Here is a 25,607-nt window from a genome sequence, read left to right as displayed (position 1 = left end):
CGAAATCACATCACTTGACTGCGTGAGACCAATTGAGGATTAAAACATGATCTCTCTGGACAGAAATGTAAAAAATTGAGCAATCGTTGGCTTTTTAAAATGTCTAATTATCTTGTTTAATCCCGCCCCTTTTCGCAGCGCCGTATGACAGAATTTCGCACACACAAAGCCCAGTGTGACCGCAGCTTTACTATGGTTTCTAGAAACATCCCTGCAGGTGGGATGAGGCAAGTTGGAGCTAAAATCTGCAGGTTATCAACCCTTCAGGACTGAGTTTGGACTGACTTCTCATATAAGCATCTTTTAATTGCATTGGAAAAAACACCAGAGAATCTGAAATGTTCTCACAACTTTACATGTTATTGGAAAAAAAGGTGCAAAAGCTGTCACTTGGGGCATACCTTTTTATAAAGTACTTTTTATTGCAAAGAGATACATTTCACAACATTTGTCACTTTTCCAGTTTAAATTCCTTGATCAGGGATAAAAGAGGAAACACAAATGTCTTCATGACAGTAACAGAACAACAAATCCCTTTGCATCATTTATTCATTCATTTTCTTTTTGGCTATATTCCCTTTATTATCTGGGGTCACCACAGCGGAATGAACCGCCACATTATCATTTATACCAAAACTGTTCACAGAAGAAAGCGGGTGTGGAAGCAATATTACATTTATTCATTCATTTTCCTTTTTTATCAGGGTCGCCACAGCGGAATGAACCGCCAGCAATATTTACAGTCAAAATAAATCTTCTATATCTTTTTCTGTAGCAAAAGGACATTAGGTTGAGTAGGAATAATGTATTCAATCCACATGGATCAAAAGTCAACGACTGGATCTTTTTGATTACACTGTTAAGCTGCGGTCACACTTAACTTTTCTTCCCATAGACTTCCATTCATACGCACGTGAATGCGTCAGACCGGAAACGCAGGGTCATGCGTTAAGTTTCGCAGGTTGCTGCGGTGCAAAGTTCAAGCTTGGTGAACTCTAACCTGCGAAATCGCATCATTTGACTCCATGAGACTAATCGAGGAACAAAACAGGTCCCCTCTGGACAGAAATTTAAAATATTGAGCAATCTTTGGCTTTTTTAAATGTCTAATCACCTTGTTTAATCCCGCCCCTTTTCGCAGCGACGCACGACAGAATTTCGCACACACAAAGCCCGGTGTGACCGTAGCTTAAGTCCGGATTTCATGTCTAATTATGCAGTTTAATTGCAAAGTACTTAAATGATTAAATATTTGGTTCATTACTATAACATTTTTAGTGAATTCAACTTTTTTTAGACATAGTTTATTGTATGAATAACTTTAAGTACAATAATTTAAAAAAGTTTTTGACTGATCACAGCCCCAACCTGATTTACTGTTTAATATATGCAACGTCATTTTCTAGTGGTTTCAGTTGCGGGTGATTTCAGACTTCTGGTGCACTCAAAAAAATACTTGATCAAACTACTTATTTTAAATGAGTTGAACCAACACAATTCTTATGTTTTTTAGTTGGCCAATTCAAGAGCTGCCCTTAGCTGATGATTGATTATAAAGCGTGTTTGGCATGCTGTCCTGGGAGAGAGCCCTGAGCTTGTGAGATCCTCGAGCCCGGGGCTCCCTCCCGTTGCAGGGCGAGAAGGGAGTCTGAGCTCAGGTAGACCTCGAGAACTCCCCTGCTTGATAATGGTGAATGTAGATTATTAATAGCTACGGAGAGTGTATGCTGAATTCGATGCTTGTCGGTGATGTCGATTTAGTTATCAATTTACTTATGTACATGTTTTTGGTCTGTGGGAGGAAACCGGAGAGCCCTGGAAAAACCCACGCAAACACGGCGAGAACATGCAAACTCCACACAGAAATGCCGACTTGGCCAGGTAAGATTTGAGCCAGTGACATTCTTGCTGTGAGGCAATGATGCTAACCATTAGGCCTCCGTGCTGGCCTGACAAGGAAAGGGGAGGAGTAGGGGTGGAAGGGGGGATCTTCAAGACGAAGATGGCTAAGGGAAGATACTCTGGTTATTTATAGTGGTTTAGGAATCGTCTGATTGGTGTGTTAGCTAATGAGGACCAGCTGCTATCAATCATAAGCATGTGCTCCTCTCGAAATTAGTTTATAAATAAACTTCACTTAAATCATTTTAATCAATCTATATACAGTTTTAAAAACTTCATCGATTTGTGTTGGGACAACATGAAGGAATTGTGAGGAGCCCTGCATATTTTACAGTGCAGTATGGTAATATTCTTCTTAATAAATATAAATATATATTAGGTACTACTTTTAAAACATTATTTCTGAGTATATCTGGTATCTGTAGTCTAGTATCACACAATAAAACACCAGTTTTGATATCATGATGCCTTAATTAGTGATGCTCTCATGTAAGATGATCTTACTTTGGCAAAGCACTCCTGCAGAAAGTCCAGTCAAACAGCTCGTACCCCATCCAGCAGAAGGACAGGTTTGCAGTGACACCTCGTCTCCTGTACAGGCCACATTTTTCATCCAGATATTCTCCACTGAACGACTCACGAATGTCTTCGGCTGTCCAGTGTCATCACAACCCAGCTGTTGACACAATACTGAAGCATCTTCTTCGTCCCAGCCCGAGGAACACACCGAGCCCCAGCTATCATTGTGCAGAATCTGAAATCTGCCTTCACACGCACTGGAGCCGCTCACCAGCTTCACATCTGATCAAACAGGTTCACACACAAAGAGAAGTTGAAAATGTGTACTGTTGGAGCCCCAGAGAATAGTCAGCCTATAGCGATCGATGATTGGCTTCTGTACTAGCTGGCACGGTTTAATTTGCCATATAGAATGTTACACTTTTCCCCAATTAAAACTATACAAGTGACATGTCTTGTGTATTCTATAGTCTTGGTATGCTGTAACCAATGTGGTAAACTAATGTTAACAGATAAAACTATGTTGTATTGTGCTTTTAGTCTTAAAGTGTCTGCTAAATTGTTCTTTAACTATAAAGTACAAATAAAATACAACAATAAAGTAATGAGTTATTTACAGGCAATATGCAAAGTTCATCTGCATCTTTGGCACTCACTGTTACAGATGACTCCGGCATCTTTTGAATGGTCACCGCTCTGTATTCCCCATTTTGTAGATGTACAGTTCATCAACGAGTCCTCAGTCCCATTGCATTGCACTGTGGCCAACCACACCGGTCCTGTTCCTTGTCCAAAATAAGCAGCGCTCTTTGCCTCAATCACATTCCCACAGTCCAGTTCTCTACACACCACTGCAGCATCTGACAGATCCCAGCTATCATCACTCACTGTTCCCCATGTTTTATTATAGATCCACTCAACTCGTCCAGAACAAGAATCACGACCGTTTACCAACCTAATAGGGCCTAAATATAATAAATGAAAATCAAAATTTGAAAGATTTAGCTTTAGTTTTTGTGATGAATGTAATGTAGAAAGAGAGATATAGAAGTACAACAGAGTTCCAGACCTCCCTATTCCTGTGATATTCTGACACACTACAGATTTATGAACTATTTGCAATATATACAGCCTTTACTCACCTTCACAAATGACTCCAGCATCTTCGCCATGCACACAGTTATGTATTCCCCATGCACTTCTCTTACAGTCTACCAGAGAGGACTCATTGCCAATGCAAAACACATCATCCATCCATATTGATCCAGTTCCTTGACCAAAATAAGCAACTGTCTTTGCCTCAGTCGCATTCCCACATCCGATCTCTCTACACACAACCGCAGCATCTGACAGATTCCAAAAATCATCACACACCGTTCCCCACGCGCCATTATGGAAAACCTCCACTCGTCCAGAGCAAGAGTTACCACCATTCATCAGTCTCAGAGATGCCTCCACTGGAGGGTCATTTATGAAATCTGAATGAATTATAAAACACTATGAAAGGGCTTATACTTCTCAAAAAATTCTACTGTTGCATTTTGATATTGAAATATAGAAAGTAATGTATGTCTGTACAAATCGTCATACCCATAATGAGAATGAGCAAGACGGACTTTAACATGGTGCCTGAAAGAAACAGAACATCGGTTACACTTTCATTTAAGTCACATTAACTACTGTGCACTTACATCCGAAAATAAGTACATGCATACAAACATTTGACTTATTGTGTTTATATTGTACTGCAGGGGCTGTTAAGCTGGGATATGGGTAGGGTTAGGGGAAGGTTTAAGGTGTAAGGGATGGGTCAACAGTGTAATAAAAAATGCAATTATACAGAAATTAATTACAGATGTAATTACATGCAAATAACTTAAAATATATATGTACAGTGCTCAACATAGTCGAGTACACCTAATTTTGAAAATTAATATTTTTATCTATTTCTCAGGGAATATAAGCAGTGTATTTGGGTGCATTTAACCAAAACAGATTTATTAAACAGATATATTTATTAAAATAACATTTTAGTCACTGAACATATTTAGAAATTGAAAGTTAATACAATTAAATTTAAGTTAGACATTGCAAAAAAAATTACAACATACAAAATTAAAAAATTTTTTTTCCATTTTTTGCTTCTCTTGATTTTTCCTCGTTTTAAAATTTGTATTTAATATTTTTCTATAACATATAAATTTGGCTGCACTAGTTTTTGTACCGTTATCGCAAGTTATTTTGTTAGATAAGCTCCAGATTTGGCTTCAGTACTGACTAATCTAAAGTATATGCTCAAATATAATATTGTATAGCTTCCTATTAAAAAATATGAATTTAAAAGATAGATTTGGAGGGGTGTACTTATATATGCTGAGCACTGTATATACATATGCGTCCATAATAAGTGCATTGTACTGAATGATTAATTTAAATGTACATGCAGAGTAGTTAATGACTTCAAATAAAGTGTAACCTGAACATTAATCGTTTAAGTTTTGCTTAATGAGTCAGAAAAAACTTAAGAAATGAAATAAAACCTGAAATAAATGTAAGCATCTATAAAAAGAGCAACCTTTCATCAATAGTTTTCTTTTTACCTGTTAATGTCTGTCCTTTCAGAAGAGTTGTTGTCTTTGTGATGGCGTGATATCCAGTGAAGGAGATCTCCAGGTGATTTGATTTGAATATGGAATCTTCTTGGCTCCGCCCATTAGATGACCTTAAAAGACAAAGATCAGCACAAGATAGATCTTAAGAGGCACAAGAAGATCTGAACGTCCTACAGTCCATCTTTCAGGATCATTCACATTGCAAACCAATTAATATCTCAGGAAGGTCTTGAATACCATGACTACAGTAATTTATCTCCTTAGTAAACTGGAGTAACATAATGGACAGCATTCAGCTAGTGTTTGCATGATGCTTTGGGATCATATGAATGCACCACTTTCCAATTGTTTATTTAACGGTCCTCATACACAGATAGCTGTCAAAAGGAGATCTATCAGTATGCTGTATGAAAATATTTCACTGGGATCATTTTGGTCAACCAGCGTCATGTTACATCATTTCCAAATTTGCAGACATGCAAAGCAGATTGGAATGGAATGGCAAAATTCCCAAAAGTCAGGACTCTCAATTTGTTTGTATTTACATGAACAGAACAACCAGCATACAAGTATAAATACACGCAACAATGTATTGATTGTTAATTCCAGGTTTGGACAATTCTCTCTATACAGCTAAAGTCAAAATGATTAGCTCTTCTTTTTCAAATATTTACTAAATGATGTTTAATGAAGCGATGAATTTTTCACAGTATTTCCTATAATATGTTTTCTTCTGGAAAAAGTCTTATTTGTTTTATTTCGGCTAGAATAAAAGCAGATTTTCATTTTTTAAAACCATTTTAAGGTCAATATTATTAGCCTCGTTTTCTTCGATTGTCTACAGAACAAATCATCATTATAAAATGATTTGCCTAATTACCCTAACTTGCCTAATTAAGTTAAGCCTTTAAAAGGTCACTTAAAGCTGAATACTAGAATATGAAAATATCTAGTAAAATATTATTTACTGTCAACATAATATAAATATTAATCTTATGAAAAAATCTGCTCTTCGTTAAACAGAAATTGTGGAAATAAATATTCAGGAGGGTTAATAATTTTGGCTTCAACTGTATATGCATGGCTTGAAACACACTGACAAAGTCAGAAAGTGCAAAGAGTTCAGATAATCCAGCATTGTGACAAACTGTGTGGACATTAACATACTTTATGTCCTTACAGGAAAAAAAATAAATAAATAAAGTTCACCACAGTAAACAAATGAATGTGATGAGGTTTTCTTTAAGAGCTCTTCAGACAGAAGCTGCTCTGTATGTGCAGCACAGTTGTATCCAGTAATGTTTGATTTCCTTTCATTATTAACTGTGGATGTCTGTGTTATTTACTGGGTAGATAAAAATAATTGCACCTGCACCTTGATATACATTTACATTAGTAATAATACAAATTCGGATGGGGCATCACGGTGGCGCAATGGGTAGCACAATTGCCTCACAGCAAGAAGGTCACTGTTTCAAGCCCCGGGTGGGACAGTTGGCATTTCTGTGTGGAGTTTGCATGTTCTCCCCGTGTTGGTGTGGGTTTCCTCCGGGTGCTCCGGTTTCCCCCACAGTCTAAAGACATGCGCTATAGGTGAATTGAATAAACTAAATTGTGTATGTGTGTGAATCCAAAAGTGTATGGGTTTTTCTCAGTACTGGGTTGCGGGTGAAAGGGCATCCGCTGTGTAAAACATATGCTGGATAAGTTGATGGTTCATTCTGCTGTGGCAACCCCTGATGAATAAAGGGAAGAAGCCGAAAGAAAATGAATGAATGAATTTGGATGACAGTACAACAGTTGTTATAACATCCACTGCCCTGTTTAAACTATACATCATACGTACTGTACAGTTACAGACCATCTGTCTTCAGAGGCATCACCCCTAAAACATTTGCATGCACAATGTAAGATGTCTGTTCTTTGACATATACAGGTTTTTGTGTGTACTCTGCCTTACTTTATATTTTAGTATGATTTTAAACACATCAGATTAAATGCATGCTTTATTAGTTTAATATTTAGGCTAAACAGATCTATATATTCTTAAATTTTCTTGATAAACATTATTAACAATGTTGGCTTGATGCCGGTGAATTGCAAAGCTTCATTGGGTAAAGAAATAAAACCATAAGAAAGTAAATTCATTCATTTTCTTTCAGCTTAGTCCCTTTATTTATCAGGGGTCGCCACAGCGGAATGAACAGCCAACTATTCCGGCATATGTTTTGCGTAGCGGATGCCCTTCCAGCCACAACCCAGTACTGGGAAACACCCATACACACTCACATTCACAAACGCACTCATACACTATGGCCAATTTAGCTCATCCAATTTACCTATAGCGCATGTCTGTACTGTAAAGTGTGGGCTGTAGTGGAAACCAAAGCACCTGGAGGAAACTCACAGAAACATGGGGAGAACATGAAAACTTCCCACAGAAATGAATAGAATAGGATTCGACCGAAAGCCTACTTGGGTCAAATATAACAGTGTTAAAACCTAAATATCAAAATTTGTTTTTTAACGTAGACATTTCCCCGTAATGGTATTATATTATTGCTATTCAAAGTACAGCAGCCTTAGACAGAGCCTCGTTGTTGGATCTTATCCTGTTTTCAAAATAGCCATGCATCATGCAAATGTCTGTAACTTGTACGGACTTGATAGGACTTGCTGACTGATACCAAGTCAAATTTTGCTTAACAAATGTTGTTAAATAAAAATACAAAATGCACAACACTGAGGATTTTTCAGACACACTGACTAAATCTGAAACAAAGAGGAGAACCGTCCAGCAGGTATTAATCATATTTCATTAGTGTTTTCATGCGTTTTATTTAGTGATATAAATGTTACAGTTATGCATAGATAATAAATAGGTATTAGCATAATTAATAAATTAAAGGGGATACTGTTAAAAACGCCAGCTTTATGGACATCATACACAGTATGCTTTCACATTTGGATTAATATTACGAAAATAGCTAATGTTTGTATGTATAGTAAATATTAAAAACACATATAACGCATCTTAAAACAGATTCAACAGCAATTAATTCATGCATTTTGGGAAGGAAATACACTGCTTTTTTGATTAGGATTCACAGTAAATTTCATTTTCTAGGCTTATTAGAGGATTTGACATCACGTGTTTTCCAATATTTAATAATCACATTTTTAACTGATACATAAAATCAAACTTCATGTCATTGATATGTATTCTTTATATCTTTGCTGTTCTACACTGTTAAATTGTACTGATACTGATATTATAAGAACATTTAACAATGTTTGTAAGCATTTAACATAAATAATATGTCATTTTTTTATATCTTTAGCTATGCTTTGGTTGATGCAACTCATTCTGCTCCTGGGTAAAACCACTCATGATACACACTTGATAATTTTCAGCAGAGCCAATAAATGCCTTTGAAAGATTAACATTACCTAATTGAATTATTTTATAGTTACTGAAATAAATGGCATAATTTCCTTTCTTGAACATATAGGTTTCCCAGCTGTGAGTTGTTCAAATGTAACCAGACTGGTGGATGGTGATAACTCTTGTTCTGGACGTGTGGAGGTTTTCGATGGTGGTCAGTGGAAAAGAGTGTGTGATGATGGCTGGGATCTATCTGATTCTAAGGTGGTGTGTAGCGAACTGGGGTGTGGAAGTGCTGTAAATGCAAGTTACGCTTATTTTGGCCAAGGATCAGGATCACTGTGGAACCATAGCGTGCAGTGTAATGGGAGTGAATCTACTTTAAAAAGCTGCATATCAAATCAATCTGCCGACTGCAGTGATAAAGGAGCTGGAGTCATCTGTCAGTGTAAGTCACGCAACTTTAAACAATGACTTTATCATGACTTTGTTTTTTTAACGGACATTACATTTCTTTTCTTTTGGCGTGGGCTTCAGCTCCAGTCTTATTGGTTAATGGCAGTAATTCATGTTCTGGACGAGTGGAGGTTCGCTTCAATGGTATGTATGGAACAGTGTTGGATGATGGCTGGAATCTGACAGCCGCTGCAGTGGTGTGTAGAGCGACGGGATGTGGAGATGCTTTGTCAGCAAAGAGAGCTGCTTATTTTAAGAATTACTCAGGAAAAGTATGGATGAATAACGTGGGCTGTAATGGGAAAGAGTCTACACTGCTGGACTGTGAATATACTAAAAAAGCTCAAGGGAACTACAGTCATGAAACGGATGCTGGGGTTACCTGTGGCCGTAAGTGAATTATAAATATTCCAGTCTGATATAGCACTTAAATTATTAATTTACACTTCATAACATACACTGTAAAAATATCTATTAATGAACATTTTCCATATTTTCACAGATGTTTTCTGTTTATTTTCAGTTTTTGTTATCTATTTAATTCTGCAGTTTAACAAAGTGACTGTTATTATAATATATACAGGGCTCAGAATGTATGAGTACACCCCATATTGAAAATGAACAGTTTTATCCATTTCTCAGTGCATATGTGTAATATATATTGGTGCATTTAAACAAAACAGACTTATTAAACCGATATATTTAATAAAATAATATTTCAGTCACAGAACATCTTTAGAAATAGAAAAATAACACATTAAAATTCATGCTAAATATTGGAAAAAATAATTACAAACTACAACATTTCAACAAAACTGTATATATTTTTTGTTCCTCTTGATTTTTGCTATTTTTGAAAATGTTATTTAATATTTTTCCCTTACATATACATTTGGGCTACTAATTTTTGAACCATTAGTGTAGGTTATTTCATTAGATTAGCTCCATATTTGGATTCAGTACTGACTAAATTGATGTATATGCACAAATATAATATTGTAAAGTGTTCTACAGAAAATATTAAATTAAATGTGATATTTGTGGGGGGTGTACTTATATACGCTGAGCAGTTTATTATCATGTTTGTACTGTATTTTAGGACTTTTAAAACTATTTAATGACTTATTAAAATGCCAACAAGAATTAAAAACCCATAATGCAATTCAAAATCACAAAAGGCAAAATAGGGAAAACTGCTAATGTGTGTATATATTTACAGTGTATTAGTTCAGGTTCATTATATGAAACAATTTAAATAACCTGTTACACACCGGCCAATGCTGACAATGAGGATCTGGATGGGAAGCTGCTAAGCCCAAAATTACTTGGCAACTTATAGGCTGTTGCCCTCTAGAGGTGACTTTAATATAGGGAGGGTGGTGGTCATTACAACATTTAAAGTCTTTTTTATGAAATGCTATGAAAGAAGCTTTTATAGCTCCATCTAAAAGCTTTCAGTGGAAAGAATCTTAAGCGTAAAGCACATTTCAATAACCTACAAAACATTTAGGAACTTTTTTAATCTTTCTCTAGATATTTGTTGCTTCTTGATTTGATTTATTAATTTTGAATTTATTTAAAACGATTCTTCAAACAAAATACATTTCATCATGACCAGCTAAATATTTACTTATCCATATACTTCAGGTTGGAGGAAAGTCCTCACCCCACGTGGAGGAGTTCAAGTATCTTGGGGTTTTTCTCAAGAGTGAGGGAAGGATGGAACATGAGAGATTGACAGGCGGATTGGTGCAGCGGCAGCAGTAATGCGATCGATGTGTTGTCTGTTGTGGTAAAGAAAGAGCCGAGCCGAAAGGTAAAGCTCTCTATTTACCGGTCAATCTACGTTCCTACTCTCATCTATGGTCATGAGCTTTGGGTCATGACCGAAAGGACAAGATCTATGATACAAGCTGCCGAAATGAGTTTCCTTTGCAGGGTGGCAGGGCACACTCTTTTAGATAGGGTGAGGAGCTCTGTCACGTGGGAGGAACTCGGAGTAGAGCCGCTGCTCCTCCACATCGAGAGAAGTCAGCTAAGGTGGCTCGGGCATCTGTTTCGGATGCCTCCTGGACACCTTCTTAAGGAGGTGTTCCAGGCATGTGCCACCAAGAGGAGGCCTCGGGGAAGACCCAGGACACGCTGGAGGGACTATGTCTCTCGCCTGTCCTGAGAACGCCTCGGGATCCCCTCGGAGGAGCTGGAGGAAGTGTCTGGGGAGAGGGAAGTCTGGGGTTCTCTCCTAAGACTGCTGCCCCCGCGACCCGACCCCGGAAAAATGGTTGAAATTGAATGAACAGATGAACATATACACATGAAAAATAACCAATTAATTTAATTGGTCGGAAATGGAGCAAGATTAAGTGCAAGCTATATTGGGTCAAAGCAGCTTAAGTTAAAGAAAAAAAAGTCAGAATTTTGCCATTCATAGAACCAACAATGACAATAAAAAAGTCTTACAATGAAGTTAGACGTAATCATAAATGGATTTTCTAACCTGTTTATTAATTGTCTGTTAGCCAAACTTCGTCTGCAGAACGGTTCAAGCTCGTGTTCTGGACGAGTGGAGGTTCTTCATAATGGAACCTGGGGAACAGTGTGTGATGATGGCTGGAATCTACAAGATGCTGAAGTGGTGTGTGGAGAAATTGGCTGTGGAAATGCTACAGAGGCCAAAAAAGGGGCTTTTTTTGGGAAAGGCTCGGGACCAATATGGATTAATAATTTAGGGTGTATTGGGAACGAGATCAGTCTAAAGAGATGCAGATCGAGTGGATGGGACGTACAGAACTGTAATCATTCTAAAGATGCTGGAGTCATCTGCCAAAGTGAGTCAAAGAAATTCACTTATACTCAACCATCCAGATACAGCTGAAGTCAGAATTATTAGCCCCCTGTATATTTTTTTCCCCTATTTGTTAAATGGAAAGAAGATTTGTTACAACACATTCTCAGCATAATAGTTTTAATAACTCATTTCTAATAACTGATTCATTTGATCTTTGCCATGATATTATATTTCACTAGATATTTTTTAAGATGCTAGTATTTAGCTTAAAGTGACATTTAAAGACTTAACTAGCCTAATTAGGCAAGTTAGAGTAATTAGGCAAATCCCTGTATACTGATGATTTGTTCTGCAGACAATCGAAACAATTATGTTTAAAAGGGCTAATGATGTTGACCTTAAAGTGTTTCTCCAGAAGGAAAAATATTATCAGAAATACTGAGATTTTTTTTTTTGCTTCATTAAATATCACTTGAGAAATCTTTGAAAAATAACAACTATTTCACAGCAGGGCTATTCATTTCAACTTCAACTGTACTAGTCCTTGTTTATGCACTGACATAAGCTACACTTCATCATTATTCATGTTTTTGACAGATGAAAGTTCGTCTTCAACAACTGCAAACTCAAGCTCAACAGCACAAGTGACATCTGCATCTTCTGCGAACACCACCAGCTCTCTAAGAAACATCTCTTCAGTCTCTTGTACATCATCATTTGCTTTTTTTTTTAGACAACATGCAAAGCTTTGACAAGTTTTACAGCCATTTATTATTCATTCAATGCCTTTTTACAACATTTTAGACAGTTGAAGTCAGAATTATTCACCCTCCTGTTAATTTTCTTTTCTTTTTCAAATATTTCCCAAATGATGTTTAACAGAGCAAGGGATGTTTCACAGTATTTCCTATAATATTTTTTTCTTCTGAAGAAAGTCTTATTTGTTTTATTTCGGCTAGAATAAAAGCAGTTTTAATTTTTTGCAAATCATTTTAAGGTCAATATTATTAGCCTCTTTATGCAATATTTTTTTCAATTGTCTACAAAACAAACCATCAGCATATTGATTTGCCCAAATACCCTAATTTCAACCTTAACCCAGTTAAGCCTGTAAACGTCAATTTAAGCTGGATACTATCTAGAAAAATATTATTTACTGTCATCATGGCAAAGATAAAAGGAACCAGTTATTAGAGATGAGTTATTAAAACTATTATGTTTAGAAATGTGTTGAAAAAATCTTCTTTCCATTAAACAGAAATTGGGGAGGGGGAATATACAGGGTGGCTAATTATTCAGGAGGGCATCAAGCCATGGGCCCTCTGACCAGTCAATATTGTAGAGTGTGTGGGGGGTGGGGGGGTGGGGGGGTATGGATTGGGGAGTTGGTATCGTGGCTGAAAGTTAAGAGCGGGGGAGGGGGGATGGGGGGGGATTGGGGATTTGGTATCGCGACCGAAAATGAAGAGTGGAGGGTGGGGGGGTTCGAGGGGGGAGTTGTTTTTGCGGCTGAAAGTTAAGAACGGCGGGGAGGGGGTGGGAATTGGCGCGGGCCCTTGATAATGTCTCTGGGGCCTCCAATAAATGTATGGACCCTTAGAATCTTCCTAACTACGCTCACCCCCCCACCGGCGCCCCTGCGTATAGCCATCTAGTGTCAAAAACTAAATCTTCCAATAATCCACACTGCAGAATCAGCCCTTTTGTCTCATTATCTGAATTCTTTGCTTCAAGGATCTGTTCTCTCTGAATCCGCCCATTCTGAAACACCTATATAAATGTTATACATCAATAGCTATAAATATACTGCAATTATACCCTCATGATTAGCAAAGAACAAAATATCAATATTGCTGCATGATACTTTAATATTAGCATAACAGAATGTTTGCTTCCTGTCTATTTCAGTTAACTTCATCTTTATAAATCATTCAGAAAGTTGGATTGATGCACTTCGATACTGTAAAGCTCACCACCAGACTCTGGTGCACATCTTAAACGGCACTGCACAACAGTATATCACACAAATGCTACAAGCTAAAGAAATCAGCAGTGGAGTGTGGATTGGACTTGAACGGGATATGCTTTTTGCTTGTTCGCCCTGGCTGTGGACTGGTGGGCCATATGTGGATTATAAAGCCTGGAATAAATTGTCTCCAGTGGACCCAGGAAGCAAATTTTGTGGAAAGCTCCAGATAGAAAATAACACGTTTGGATGGATAGATGCCTGCTGTTATGAGAAACTTCCCTTTATCTGTCAGGTGAGTGTGCTTTTAGAGTTTTTCATTGTGATAAACAGTATTCATCTTATGTTTGTCCATCTTTAACTAAATGATTAAGGCTGGAAATTCATTGACTTCTCTTTTTTTTCATGTCTTACCAGGGGTGAAACACTAGATAGAGCTGTTTCCTAGTTTTAAGCTGGTGATAACAGAGTCAAGATTCATTTAATACACTCAAAAAAAGATGCTTGCTGTTTGTTCAAACTACTCTTTTAAAATGAGCTGAAACAACACAATTCTTGAGGGCTTTTTGGGGACAACTTAATTGTTTTATGTTCAATCCCTTTAAATGTGTAGAAACTAATATGTTAACTTAATTCCTTCATCAATTGTGTGGAACAGCATTTTTTACAGTGTATGATGTCCTGTTTATGACTTTTCATTTCATATTAAATGTAAAACTTATAATAAATGTAGGTATAATATAAAATTAAAATGCAGAACTTTGTAAAATGTTTATTTGCTTTTGTTTGCTGTAATATATAGTTCATGTTTTATACAACACAACCTTAACAAAGTCTATTCTGTGAGATTATTTGCTTAACTGTTCATTTGAGTATATGGTGTTATTTCTCTTTACATAATCAAATTCATCAGGTGTAATGCCAATAAACTAAATGTCATAGAAAATACACTACCTGACAAAAGTATTGTCGTATATCCCAGCTGTAAAAGCAACAAATAATAACTTGACTTCTAGTTGATCACTTGGAAAAGTGGCAGAAGGTGGATTTTTCTGATGAATCATCTGTTGAACTGCATTCCAAATACTGCAGAAGACCTATTAGAACCCGCATGGATCCAAGAGTCTACATTACAAACCATAGGAGAGGGCAAATTCTTCAGCAGGATAGCGCTCCTTCTCATACTTCATCCTCCACATCAAAGTTCCTGAAAGCAAAGAAGGTCAATGTGCTCCAGGATTGGCCAGCCCAGTCACAAGACATGAACATTATTGAGCATGACTGGGGTAAGATGAAGAAGGAGGCATTGAAGATGAATCCAAAGAATCTTGATGAACTCTGGGAGTCCTGCATGAACACTTTCTTTGCCATTCCTGATGACTTAATAAGTGATTTGAGTCATTGTAAAGATGTATGGATGCAGTCCTCCAAGCTCATGATGGAGTCAGACACAATGTTAATTTGCAGCATGACTTTATATTCTACACTGGACATTATTTCTGTTCAGTGACAAGACTTTTGTCTCAGCAAAGTCAGACCTTACTGCCCTAATTAAATATTTAAAAAATTAAGGGATGATCATATTTTATTGTGGTAAAATAAGCATAATCTAGAGGCCTTTGCCTTTCATATAAGCCACTTCTGATACTAAATGATCAACTAGAAGTCAAGTTATTATTTGTTGTTCCTAAAGCTTGAATGGCGGCAAGACTTTTGTCAGGTAGTGTACCTTATTTTGTGGAAAAACTAATCTTTCATTTTTTGTGACACCAGGAACCATCATTAAATTACTGTATATGCACATGTCATTTCCATATAAAGAATATCCATTAATTTAAATAAACAGACATTTTTTACAAGGCAAATTACTTAAAATTCATCTTACTTTTGCAAATACGATTTTTTAAAGTAAATAAGACAACAAATTTTCTATTTTAAATCAAAACTATCACTAAATTAGCAAAGACATTACTAACAGTTAGAGTTTGTGTTTTCTTCCTCCTCAGTTATTCAAAACAGACCTGTGAACACAAGTTTATAATTGAAGTCAATATTAGACCATAATACATGAATGGTAACCTATTAGAAAGAAAACCCAACACCTCTCAGTTTACAAACCTGTGGATCGTTCAAACACGCGTTCATCAGGTTGGGTTTTCCAGTTCACACTAAATACTCCTTTACTTTGAGTTCCATTCCTTATCTGTGAAATTCAGTGACATTTTAGGAGAAAATATTAAGTGAGCAATACTTTTTCACTGTAAAATTAGCAAAGTGCTGTCTTTCTTAATATTTCACGGTCATCTTCAGAAGTTTTGATCTTTGCACTTTTGCTAACATACATTTTTGGTTAACGCTGCTGTTAAATGAACAAAGAAGAATACATCTACAGCATTTAATAAACTTGGGAGTACTAGTGCTGGGCAAAAATGTGTAGTGTATATTATGTAAATACACACATGCATACAGTATATATGAGAAAATGTTTAATTATATTTAGCTATAAAAATATATACGATACAAATTATATATAAATGTAAATATCTATGTAGCGAAATTGTTTTGTTTCTATGTGTGCGTGTGTCATATACATAACTAATATATATATATATATAATACACACACCTATATTATGTCAAAACAAACTTTTATTTTGGATCCAACTGATTGTTATTAATCTTTGCCCAGCACCATAAAATACATCAGTTTACACAATGTAAACTAATGTTAAGAAAATTTAACAACTGCAAATATTTGACAAGCATTAACAATCTTTAAAAAGCATGCAAAGGGATTGTTTACCTCAAAAACTGAAAATGGCTGTTCTTACCCTTGTGTTACAAGATATCCGTGACCTATTTCTTCACTACAACATTAATGAAGGTTTTTAGCTGAAGCTGTGGTTCTTTCCTGATTCATAAAGCCACAAACTTTTTTGAGGACAGTTTTTCCTTTTTGACTGTGTGGATTGAGTGCAAAACCACACTGTAAAAAAAATTTCTGCAAAATTGTTGCAAACAATTTATATTGGTGGTCTGAACTGAAACAGACAAATTAAACTGAGTAATGTTAAACTTAATTTGTTTGTTTAAATTCAACCCATATCAATTATTTACAACCACATCCACATCATTTTTTTTCAGTGCAGTTTCCCAGACAAGCTGTTTGTCTTGGTTCATAAGACCTTTATGTATCGCCAGGAGCCCTTGGTATTAATTTAGTTTTGCTTGTACATCTGAAAGGGTCAGTAACCATTCACTTGCATTTTATAAATAACAAGGGACCACAGTTTTAGCAAAAATAAAATCTAAAAATGTCAGCTAAAAATGTTCTATTAAAGAAAAGAGTCACCTAAATCTCTTATTACCCGAGTAAATTAACAGCATATCACTTTAACCAATGTAATTTTACTGTAATGTGGCGCAAAATGTACTACATCTGACTATTATTATTTGGCAAGTTGTTCATATTAACCTCACCTTCTCCAGAAGCTTCTGTTTAATCTGTGGATCATTGAGATCCACTCCGTTCTTGACATTCAGCGCAATCCTCACCACAACTTGTTCCACAGTTTCTGCAAAGTAAAACATTGACACAAGCTTTACAAGAAGAAGAATTCAGATTAGTACATATGCATCAAGATTGCAGGTTTAAATCAGAAAACAGACAGATGGATAAATATCAGTAAAGCTCTCTTTGTGAATTGTACACTGACAAGCTGCTTGAAGACAGCATTAAAAGAGAACAAAACGCAATTTGAGTATGGAAATAGAAATAAAAACACTAAAAATAATGTGAACATCAGCTACGCTAATTATTTTCTTTATTCTCCATTTCCACCTGGGGATACTCTTTCCGAGGCCCTCAGACTATGCAGAGTCACTGATTCGATCCAAGACCAACGACGAGATGATCCCAAGGTTTCCATATCCTGGACCAGGCCGAATCCTGAGCAGCTACTGTGATGGTCATGGAAGAGTGGAGTACATGAGACTGATTCCTGTGACGCTCCAGAGACAGACGAGTCTTCACTGAGGCCAGCTTCCAGCCTCCGCCACTGAGACTGCAGCTCTGCACAAGACGTTTGGCCAGCGGAGAAATTAAAATGGTCGTGCCCAACTGAGCCTGGTTTCTCTCAAGGTTTTTTTTCTTCACTTCCGCCATTAGTGAAGTTTTTTTTTCCCTCTCTGCTGTCGCCACTGGGTTGCATGGTTCGGGATCTGTAGAGCTGCGCATCGTTGGATTTGCCCTTCAATATTTGGACTCTCAGTAGTGATTATTAAACCACACTGAACTGAGCTCAACTGAACTGAACTTAAACACTACAAACTGAACTACACTGTTCCTATTTACTGTGACCTTTTATGTGAAGCTGCTTTGACACAATCTACATTGTATAAGCGCTATACAAATAAAGGTGAATTGAATTCAATTGAATTGAAAAATAGATTTTCTTACACTGTATTTTGACTTATGATTTAATAAAAGTGTTTCTTGAACGAGGAACAACAGTGATTTTGTCTTTGTGGATTACAGTTTGCTATTGGTGGATTTCATGTGAGTGACATGAAATCATGTAAGCCGATCCCGCCTTAAAACTAGACATGTCATCAGAAAAAAGAAGAAATATTAATGAAGAGATAATGAAGAGATAATAATGGGCATCGATAAATAATTTACAATAATGCAATAATCAATCTTTATTTCTATAGCACTTTATACAGAGCTTGGACACAATCTACATTGTAAAAAGCGCAATTGAAATAACCCATCAAATAAAACAACTGTCAGTTTGGATTTCATAAAGCCTTTGTGATTCGAGAAGCTCACAAGTGAGATGATCTTACTTTGGCAAAGCACTCCTGCAGTAAGGCCAGTCCCACAGTAGCTGGCAGCCCATCCGGGAAAAGGGCAGTTTTGCAGCGACAACTCGTCTCCTGTACAGGCCACATAATTCATCCATACATGATCGTAATCATAAGCATAAAGAGGTGATGTTAACAGCTGTCCAGTATCACCACAGTTCAGCTGTTGACACACGACTAAAGCGTCGTCCTTATCCCAGCCGGAGGAACACACTGAGCCCCAGAGATTTCCATGCAGAATCTGAACATTGCCTTCACACGCACTGGAGCCGCTCACCAGCTTCACATCTGATCAAACAGGTTCACACACAAACCACATTGAGCTCAATCTAACAATCAAAAAGTTAAGCAGAAAAAAAAAATACTTGAAGCATGTGAATTATTTACTAGCAACCACTGAGTTTAGTTTAGCAGAAAACTATCCTGTATTAATTATAATGGATAATGCAATGGGTCACACTTTATTTTAGGGTACAATTAAGGATATTAGTAGGCCCACACGGAATCTGCATGAGCAGAATTTCGCAGATTTTTAGCCCATCATTGATTCTGTTTGTTTACTTGTGTAAATGTGTGTACATTTGTATTTATTCAGTTTTTAAATTCATTTCACTAATATTATTGACTAATATGAAAATATTCATATGATTTATTTACAATACAGTGTGTAAATTAATATTTTTTTGTCTTTTAGTTCAGATATTATATGAGAAACTTGCTTTTTTTTACCAAATAGCGTGGATCTAATTGGATTTGCATTGTAAACGTTAAAAGGGTATTACTTTCATATATTAAGGTATTAGTTATGATACTCCCAAAATCCTTCCGCATAAATCTGCAGAGTTTTAACAAAATTCTGTGCAGAATTAGCAAAAAAATGCCTGGCCCTAGCTATTAGCAAACCAATAACTAATACTTTTATCTCAATATACTAATTAGCTGCTTATTAATCGTTTTTAAGATAATAGTAGTATTATCATACTTCATACGCACTAATAAACAGCCAATATCTTTATAATATGCAGATAATAAGCCAGTGGAACTTAAACGAAAGTGTTTCCAATAATTTTAGTTAACATCTGTGTTTACTAATATACTATTAAAAGAACTATAAGAGCAAATCCATGCATGGTAATATTAGTAAATGCACTGTGAGTTAACATGAACGAACAATGAACAACGTTACTTCCTTTAACAGATATAAATAAATGTTTAGTTCATTCGTGTTAGTAAATACATTAACTAAGAATAACTGATACAACCTTATTGTTAAGTGTTATCAAACTTTTGAAGTCGCATCTGGATGTTCAATACATCACTCCACTGGTCAAAGAATCAAAACAATTCTGCAAGTGCATCAGGGCACTGAATCCCATTCTGTCTATAGTATGTTACAAGTGAGCACTAAGTTGCTGGCTACAGTTCTTTATAAGCTAGACTGTTTTGGTAAATGATATAACAATCACTTTTTAATTACTTGCTTAATAAATAAAAGGTATTTTTCATTGTTAGTTTGTGTTAATACTGTCAATAAATGGAACCATCTAAAACAGGGGTCACCAATCTCGGTCCTGGAGGGCCGGTGTCCCTGCAGGATTTAGCTCCAACTTGCCTCAAGACACCTTGCTGGGTGTTTCAAGTATACTTAGTAAGACCTTGATTAGCTTGTTCAGGTGTGTTTGATTAGGGTTGGAGCTAAAATCTGCACTACACCGGCCCTCTAGGAACAAGTTTGGTGACCCCTGATCTAAAGTTTTAGCTGCTTTGGTTTTGACAGATAGTTTTGCTAATAAAACAACAGCAAGGAATGACATGCATAAAAAAATGAGTAAAGACAGAATTTACATTATTGTCTTAACTTAGACTTCAAGGCACTATGCAAAGTGCATCTGCATCCTTGGCACTCACTGTTACAGATGACTCCGGCATCTTTTGAATGGTTACCGCTCTGTATTCCCCATTTTGTAGATGTACAGTTCACCAACGAGTCCTCGGTTCCATTGCACTGCACTGCGTTCAACCATACTGGTCCTGTTCCTTGTCCGAAATAAGCAGCGCTCTTTGCCTCAATCACAATCCCACAGTTCAGTCTTCTACACACCACTGCAGCGTCTGACAGATCCCAGCCATCATCACTCACTGTTCCCCATGTTTCATTATAGAAAACCTCAACTCTTCCAGAACATAAGTCACGGCCGTTTACCAACCTTATATCAACCTTTTTAGAGGCTAATTCTAATGAATAAAAACAGAGATTAGAAAGATTAGTTTTTTGCTGGTTTTATTCAGTATATTTGATGCAATACTGCATTTTTCATTCACCTTCACAAATGACTCCAGCACCTTGAGAATTTGTACAGTAATCCAATCCCAATCCACTATACCAACAGTTCATCAGCGAAGTCTCATAACCAGAACACCCTACATAATACATTGATAGTCGTCCTGATCCTACTCCAAAATAAGCATTAGTCGTTGCCCTAATCACATTCCCACAGCCTAAATCTCTACACACCACTGCAGCATCTGTCAGATCCCAGCCAGAATCACACACTGTTCCCCACTGACCATCATGATAAAACTCAACTCGTCCAGAACAAGAGTTATCACCATTCATGAGTCTCACAAAGGCTTCAACTGAAGGTGGATTTCCAAAATCTGCATGAATTAAAAAAAAACATCATGAGGGCCTTCACATACTTCTTAATCATTTAAAAACGGTGTACAATAACTGTCTGGTAATGTAATATAGAAAGCAGTGTATGTCTGCATAGGTCATACCCAGGATGAGAATAAGCAAGATGGACTTAAACATCGTGCCTGAAGGAAATAAAAATAATTGATTTGAGTGTTTTGGAAATGGTCCAGTTCTGTTTTTATCATTTAAAAGTAGCCCTTTTTGCAATAGAATTTATCTGGCAGTCAGAAAACCTTTTACTATTGTCATAATTCAGTATCTAAAAATTACGAATCTAACAAATAGACAACGACTGACTTTTTGAGGCTAAAAATTTGAGGCTGACAATTTAACCTCTCCATAAATAATTACAACTATTCTCAGTTTCTATTAAAATAGAATTGATAAATACACAGAAAGTTTCTTTTTTAACCTGATAATATGTGTGTCCTGTCAGAAGCGTCTTAGTCTCTGTGATGATGTGAGATCCAGTGTGGGAGATCTTCAGGTGATTTGATTTAAATGCGGTATCATGAAGCATCCTTGACAAATTTGCAAAGACATGCAAAGCACATGGAAAGAACATGGCAAAATTCTGGAAATCTATAGGACTCTGGATTTGTTTGTATTTACATGGAGACACTGGGTCAAGTCCATATGCACACAACAACGTATTGAATTGGAAAACATTTAAAGGGACAGTTCACACAAAAACTACAATTTGCTCACTATTCACCCACCCTCAAATGGTTTCAGACCTTTATGAGTTTCTTTATTCTAGTGAACACAAAAGAAGTTATTTTGAAGAAACTGGTAACCATTCCTTTGAGTCAAAAGTCAATAGTTACAGGTTTCCAACATTTTTCAAAATATCTTCTTTTGTGTTCAATAGAAAGAAACATATTTGTGACAAGTAAAGGTTGAGTAAACGATGACAGAATTTTCAGTTTCGGGTGAACTGTCCTTTTAAATGCAATAAAATGCTCTCCGACATTTCTGATTTGGACAATTATATATTTTTATATATGCTTGGTTAATAACTCATTTACAAAGTAAATCAGAAAGTGAGCTCAGACCCACCATTATGACAGAAACTGTGTTAAATGTGGGAACACTTTAGTATAGAGTTCAATCCTCACTATTAACTTGTTATATTAGCACACACGTTTCTTAATACTTATAAAGTACATATTCTGCATGATCTTATTCTACATCCCTAATCCTAATACCTAAACCTACTACCCAACCATTAATATGCAGAAAATTAAGAGTTTACTGAAGCAATTTCATAGTTAATGGTTTGTTAATAGCAAGAATTGAACCTTAAGATATAGAATGACCTTGAAAATAACATCATTTATGACCAGAGACAAAATGAAGATTGTCCCAGTAAACAAATGTGTATTATATGCAGCACAGTTGCATCCAGTAAAGCTAGTTTGACTTCCTAGATTTTATCATTCAAATGTGAATGTCTGTGTTATTAATGGTACTGTAAAATTGACAGTATTACTGAAAATTTTGGTTGCTAGTCATACTGTAAAGTGCACTGTAAATCAATAGTTACAACTGTGCTGTAATTTACAGTGCGCTTGTAAATTTTACAATATTACTGACAATTTAAACAGTATTATATGCAATTTTTACAGTGTTACTGGCAAAATTTACAAGCACATTGTGAAGTAACAATTACAACTATGCTGTAAAACTACAGCTCAGTTGTAATTATTAATTTACAGTGCACTTGTAAATTTTACAGCATTAATGGTGACCAAAATTGCCAGTAATACTGTCAATTTTACAGCATTTCTTTACAGTGTGGGCAAACGGAAAGAAAATTACAGTTGGTATAAATTTATATAAGTAATTATATAAGTTTAGATTACAGAATCCACTGCACTGTTCGACCTGCAAATCTTCATCCTAAAAGCATTAGCACACACATTTCATCTAATGTACTTTTGCATTGGTGTAATGACGTAGTTAAATTTTGTTGTTCAAATTGTATGAATAATCACTGGTGAACGGTAAAAATGTTCTGGACGAGTGAAAGTTCATTATAATGGTCACCGAGGAACAGGAATCAGATAACGCAGATTTCGAGAGAATGGATGCCAGAGCCTCAGAAAAGTGCTTATTGTGGTCAATGATCAGGACGAATGATGTAAAATGTTCCTGGAGTGAATCCACATTGAAAAACTGTTCATCAAATGGAGGGCGAGAAAAGACCTGACATCAACGTGAAGTTCATTTACATGATCTGTCTTCGTGTGCAACTGCTAAATGTAAACTTTCAGCAGATTTACACACAGAAGGGCATATTTATTTTAAAGCTTCTGTAAGTGGAAAAGCTCTTCTAGTGTTCAAAATTACTGGAATTACAGGATTACTGGAAAAAGCTGCGATGTAAAGACATGGACACTGTTATTTTTGCGGCTGACCTCATTGCAAATGAAGCTGAAAATGGATGTAAATGAAGGCCAGGTGAAATGTAAAGGAGGTGAAATGTAAGGGGAGTATTTAAATGAATCAAGGAACATGGTTTACTAAGGTTTGTGGTATAGTCAGTTTACAGATATTTGTTTAAAAACCCCATTTAAGCCATTTTGCATCTGACGTGTTGCAATACCATCAAATGTGTAATGTGTAATAATGATTAATAGGATTTACTATTTTTTTTAAGGTAAGTAATTGCAAACAGTTTATATGGGCTGATTTTAAACAAACAAATTAAATTTAGTAATGTTCAACTTCATTTGGTAGTTTAAATTCAGCCCATATTAATTGTTTGTAACCACTTACATTAAAAATAACATTGTAAATGAATGACTCAGGGTATTTTTCAGGGTGTGTAGGAGGAGGATTTTAGTAGGGTAATTTCTCCTCTTGGGTTCAATTAATTTGGAATAGCAGAAGACAATTTCTGAATATTACTTTGTATATTAAATTGATAATGATGATCAGTGTTGCGTTACCTAGTTACTTTTTATGGTAAGGAATGCGTTACTTGAGGCTGTGGCTTGATCTCTTTGAGAACTTTTTTATAAATAGAGGAGCTCTGCAATTAACAATGCATAACCTTCATCTTCATTTACCTTTTTACTCCCTGTTTATGCATTCAGAATAATGAGACTACTTCCATTCCAGAAATCTATAGGACTCTAGTCTGTCATCTTCGTTTCTGTCTGTTTTCCGCAGGGAGCAAATTCTGTGCATGATTCAATGCGACTACGTTAATTTTACATTAGCTATTTATTTTGTAAAAGTTAATTAAATAAACTGATAAGTAACTCGCATTACATATTTTAAAAAGTAACTCAAATATTATTACTTAATTTTTAAAAGTAATGTGTTACTTTACTAGTTATTATTATGTTACATTATTTCGTAACTTGTATTACTTGTAATGCGTTACTCTCAACACTGATGATAATTGCTGTTGCACACTGAAACTGAAATAAATAAATAAATAAATCATTCATTCACTCATTCATTTTCTTTTCGGCTTAATCCTTTTATTAATACGGGGTCGGAAGTGGAATGAACCACCAACTTTTCCAGCATGTTTTTATGCAGCGGATGCCCTTCCAGCCGCATTCCATCTCTGGGAAATAAATAAATATAAAAAATAATAATAATTACAACTGTCATGGCATTTATATATTGCAACTCTGATGATCTGAAGATCTTTTTTATCCTTACTTATAATCTAAGCCCTTACTTTAGCTAAATGAATCAATGTAAATGAAGCTCAACAGAACTAAAACGCGACCACAAAACTGTCCATTTTTCATGCGTCACCTAAAAAGCTGAAGATGTAAGCTTCTCATTGATGTATAGTGTGTTAGAATAGGACAATATTTGGCCGATACAAATATCATGCAAATATCTGTTACTTGGTATAATGTAGCAAACTTTGCACAAATTACAAAGTAAAATGTTTGAATGAACCACATACAAAGACACTGCTTTGCATTCAGTGGGCTTGACTACACTCTAAAACTGCAGACCACATGTTCAGCAGATTAGCATTGTTGTTCACTGAGAAAACATATGGACATAAAGTAAAGCAATGATCATTTTGTGAATAATTGGGATATCATACATGCTTTGGCTTATTCTGCTCTTTCTGTTTCTGTGTGAGGGCATATTCATGCTAAAATAAATCTTGGTCAGTTTCAGCATAACGAAAGCCTTTCAAATCTTTAACTAAGAATCATTTAAGTCAATGATATTATTTGTTTTAATTAATTTTATAATCTCTGCATCCTCTGCTTTACTGCATGAATAGGTTTTCAATCTGTCAATATACAAATGCAATCAGACTGGTATAATGGAAACCAATTCTCTAAATAACTGTTCAGTATCTTTTACATCATCATTTACCTTTTTGGACAGTGTGCAAACTTTTGACAAGCTTTACAGTCATTTACTGTT

General features: G+C 35.9%; 2 protein-coding genes across 2 annotated transcripts in view; one reads left to right on the top strand and one right to left on the bottom strand.

Annotated features, from left to right (window-relative positions):
• LOC130223549 (deleted in malignant brain tumors 1 protein-like) overlaps window positions 1-25,607 on the bottom strand; it is a 76,538-nt gene that overhangs the window by 1,945 nt on the left and 48,986 nt on the right. Inside the window, exons 6-17 of the mRNA XM_056456391.1 lie at window positions 21,275-21,313; window positions 20,816-21,151; window positions 20,402-20,728; window positions 18,476-18,781; window positions 17,108-17,202; window positions 15,747-15,831; window positions 15,646-15,649; window positions 5,022-5,143; window positions 4,012-4,050; window positions 3,564-3,899; window positions 3,078-3,386; window positions 2,407-2,703 (exon numbers count right to left, since the gene is read on the bottom strand). Of these exons, the coding sequence (XP_056312366.1) occupies window positions 2,407-2,703; window positions 3,078-3,386; window positions 3,564-3,899; window positions 4,012-4,050; window positions 5,022-5,143; window positions 15,646-15,649; window positions 15,747-15,831; window positions 17,108-17,202; window positions 18,476-18,781; window positions 20,402-20,728; window positions 20,816-21,151; window positions 21,275-21,308 (2,290 nt within the window). The 5' untranslated portion in view covers window positions 21,309-21,313. The remainder of the gene's footprint in view (window positions 1-2,406; window positions 2,704-3,077; window positions 3,387-3,563; window positions 3,900-4,011; window positions 4,051-5,021; window positions 5,144-15,645; window positions 15,650-15,746; window positions 15,832-17,107; window positions 17,203-18,475; window positions 18,782-20,401; window positions 20,729-20,815; window positions 21,152-21,274; window positions 21,314-25,607) is intronic.
• LOC130223318 (deleted in malignant brain tumors 1 protein) lies at window positions 11,160-14,333 on the top strand. The gene is made up of 4 exons (XM_056456119.1): window positions 11,160-11,702; window positions 12,260-12,367; window positions 13,571-13,923; window positions 14,046-14,333. Exons 1-4 carry the CDS (start codon window positions 11,336-11,338, stop codon window positions 14,049-14,051), a joined length of 834 nt encoding a protein of 277 aa, XP_056312094.1. The 5' UTR covers window positions 11,160-11,335; the 3' UTR covers window positions 14,052-14,333.

The sequence above is a fragment of the Danio aesculapii genome, chromosome 4 (genome assembly GCF_903798145.1).
Source record: "Danio aesculapii chromosome 4, fDanAes4.1, whole genome shotgun sequence".
Taxonomy (NCBI): Eukaryota; Metazoa; Chordata; class Actinopteri; order Cypriniformes; family Danionidae; genus Danio; species Danio aesculapii.
This window is presented reverse-complemented; position numbering and strand designations above follow the sequence as displayed.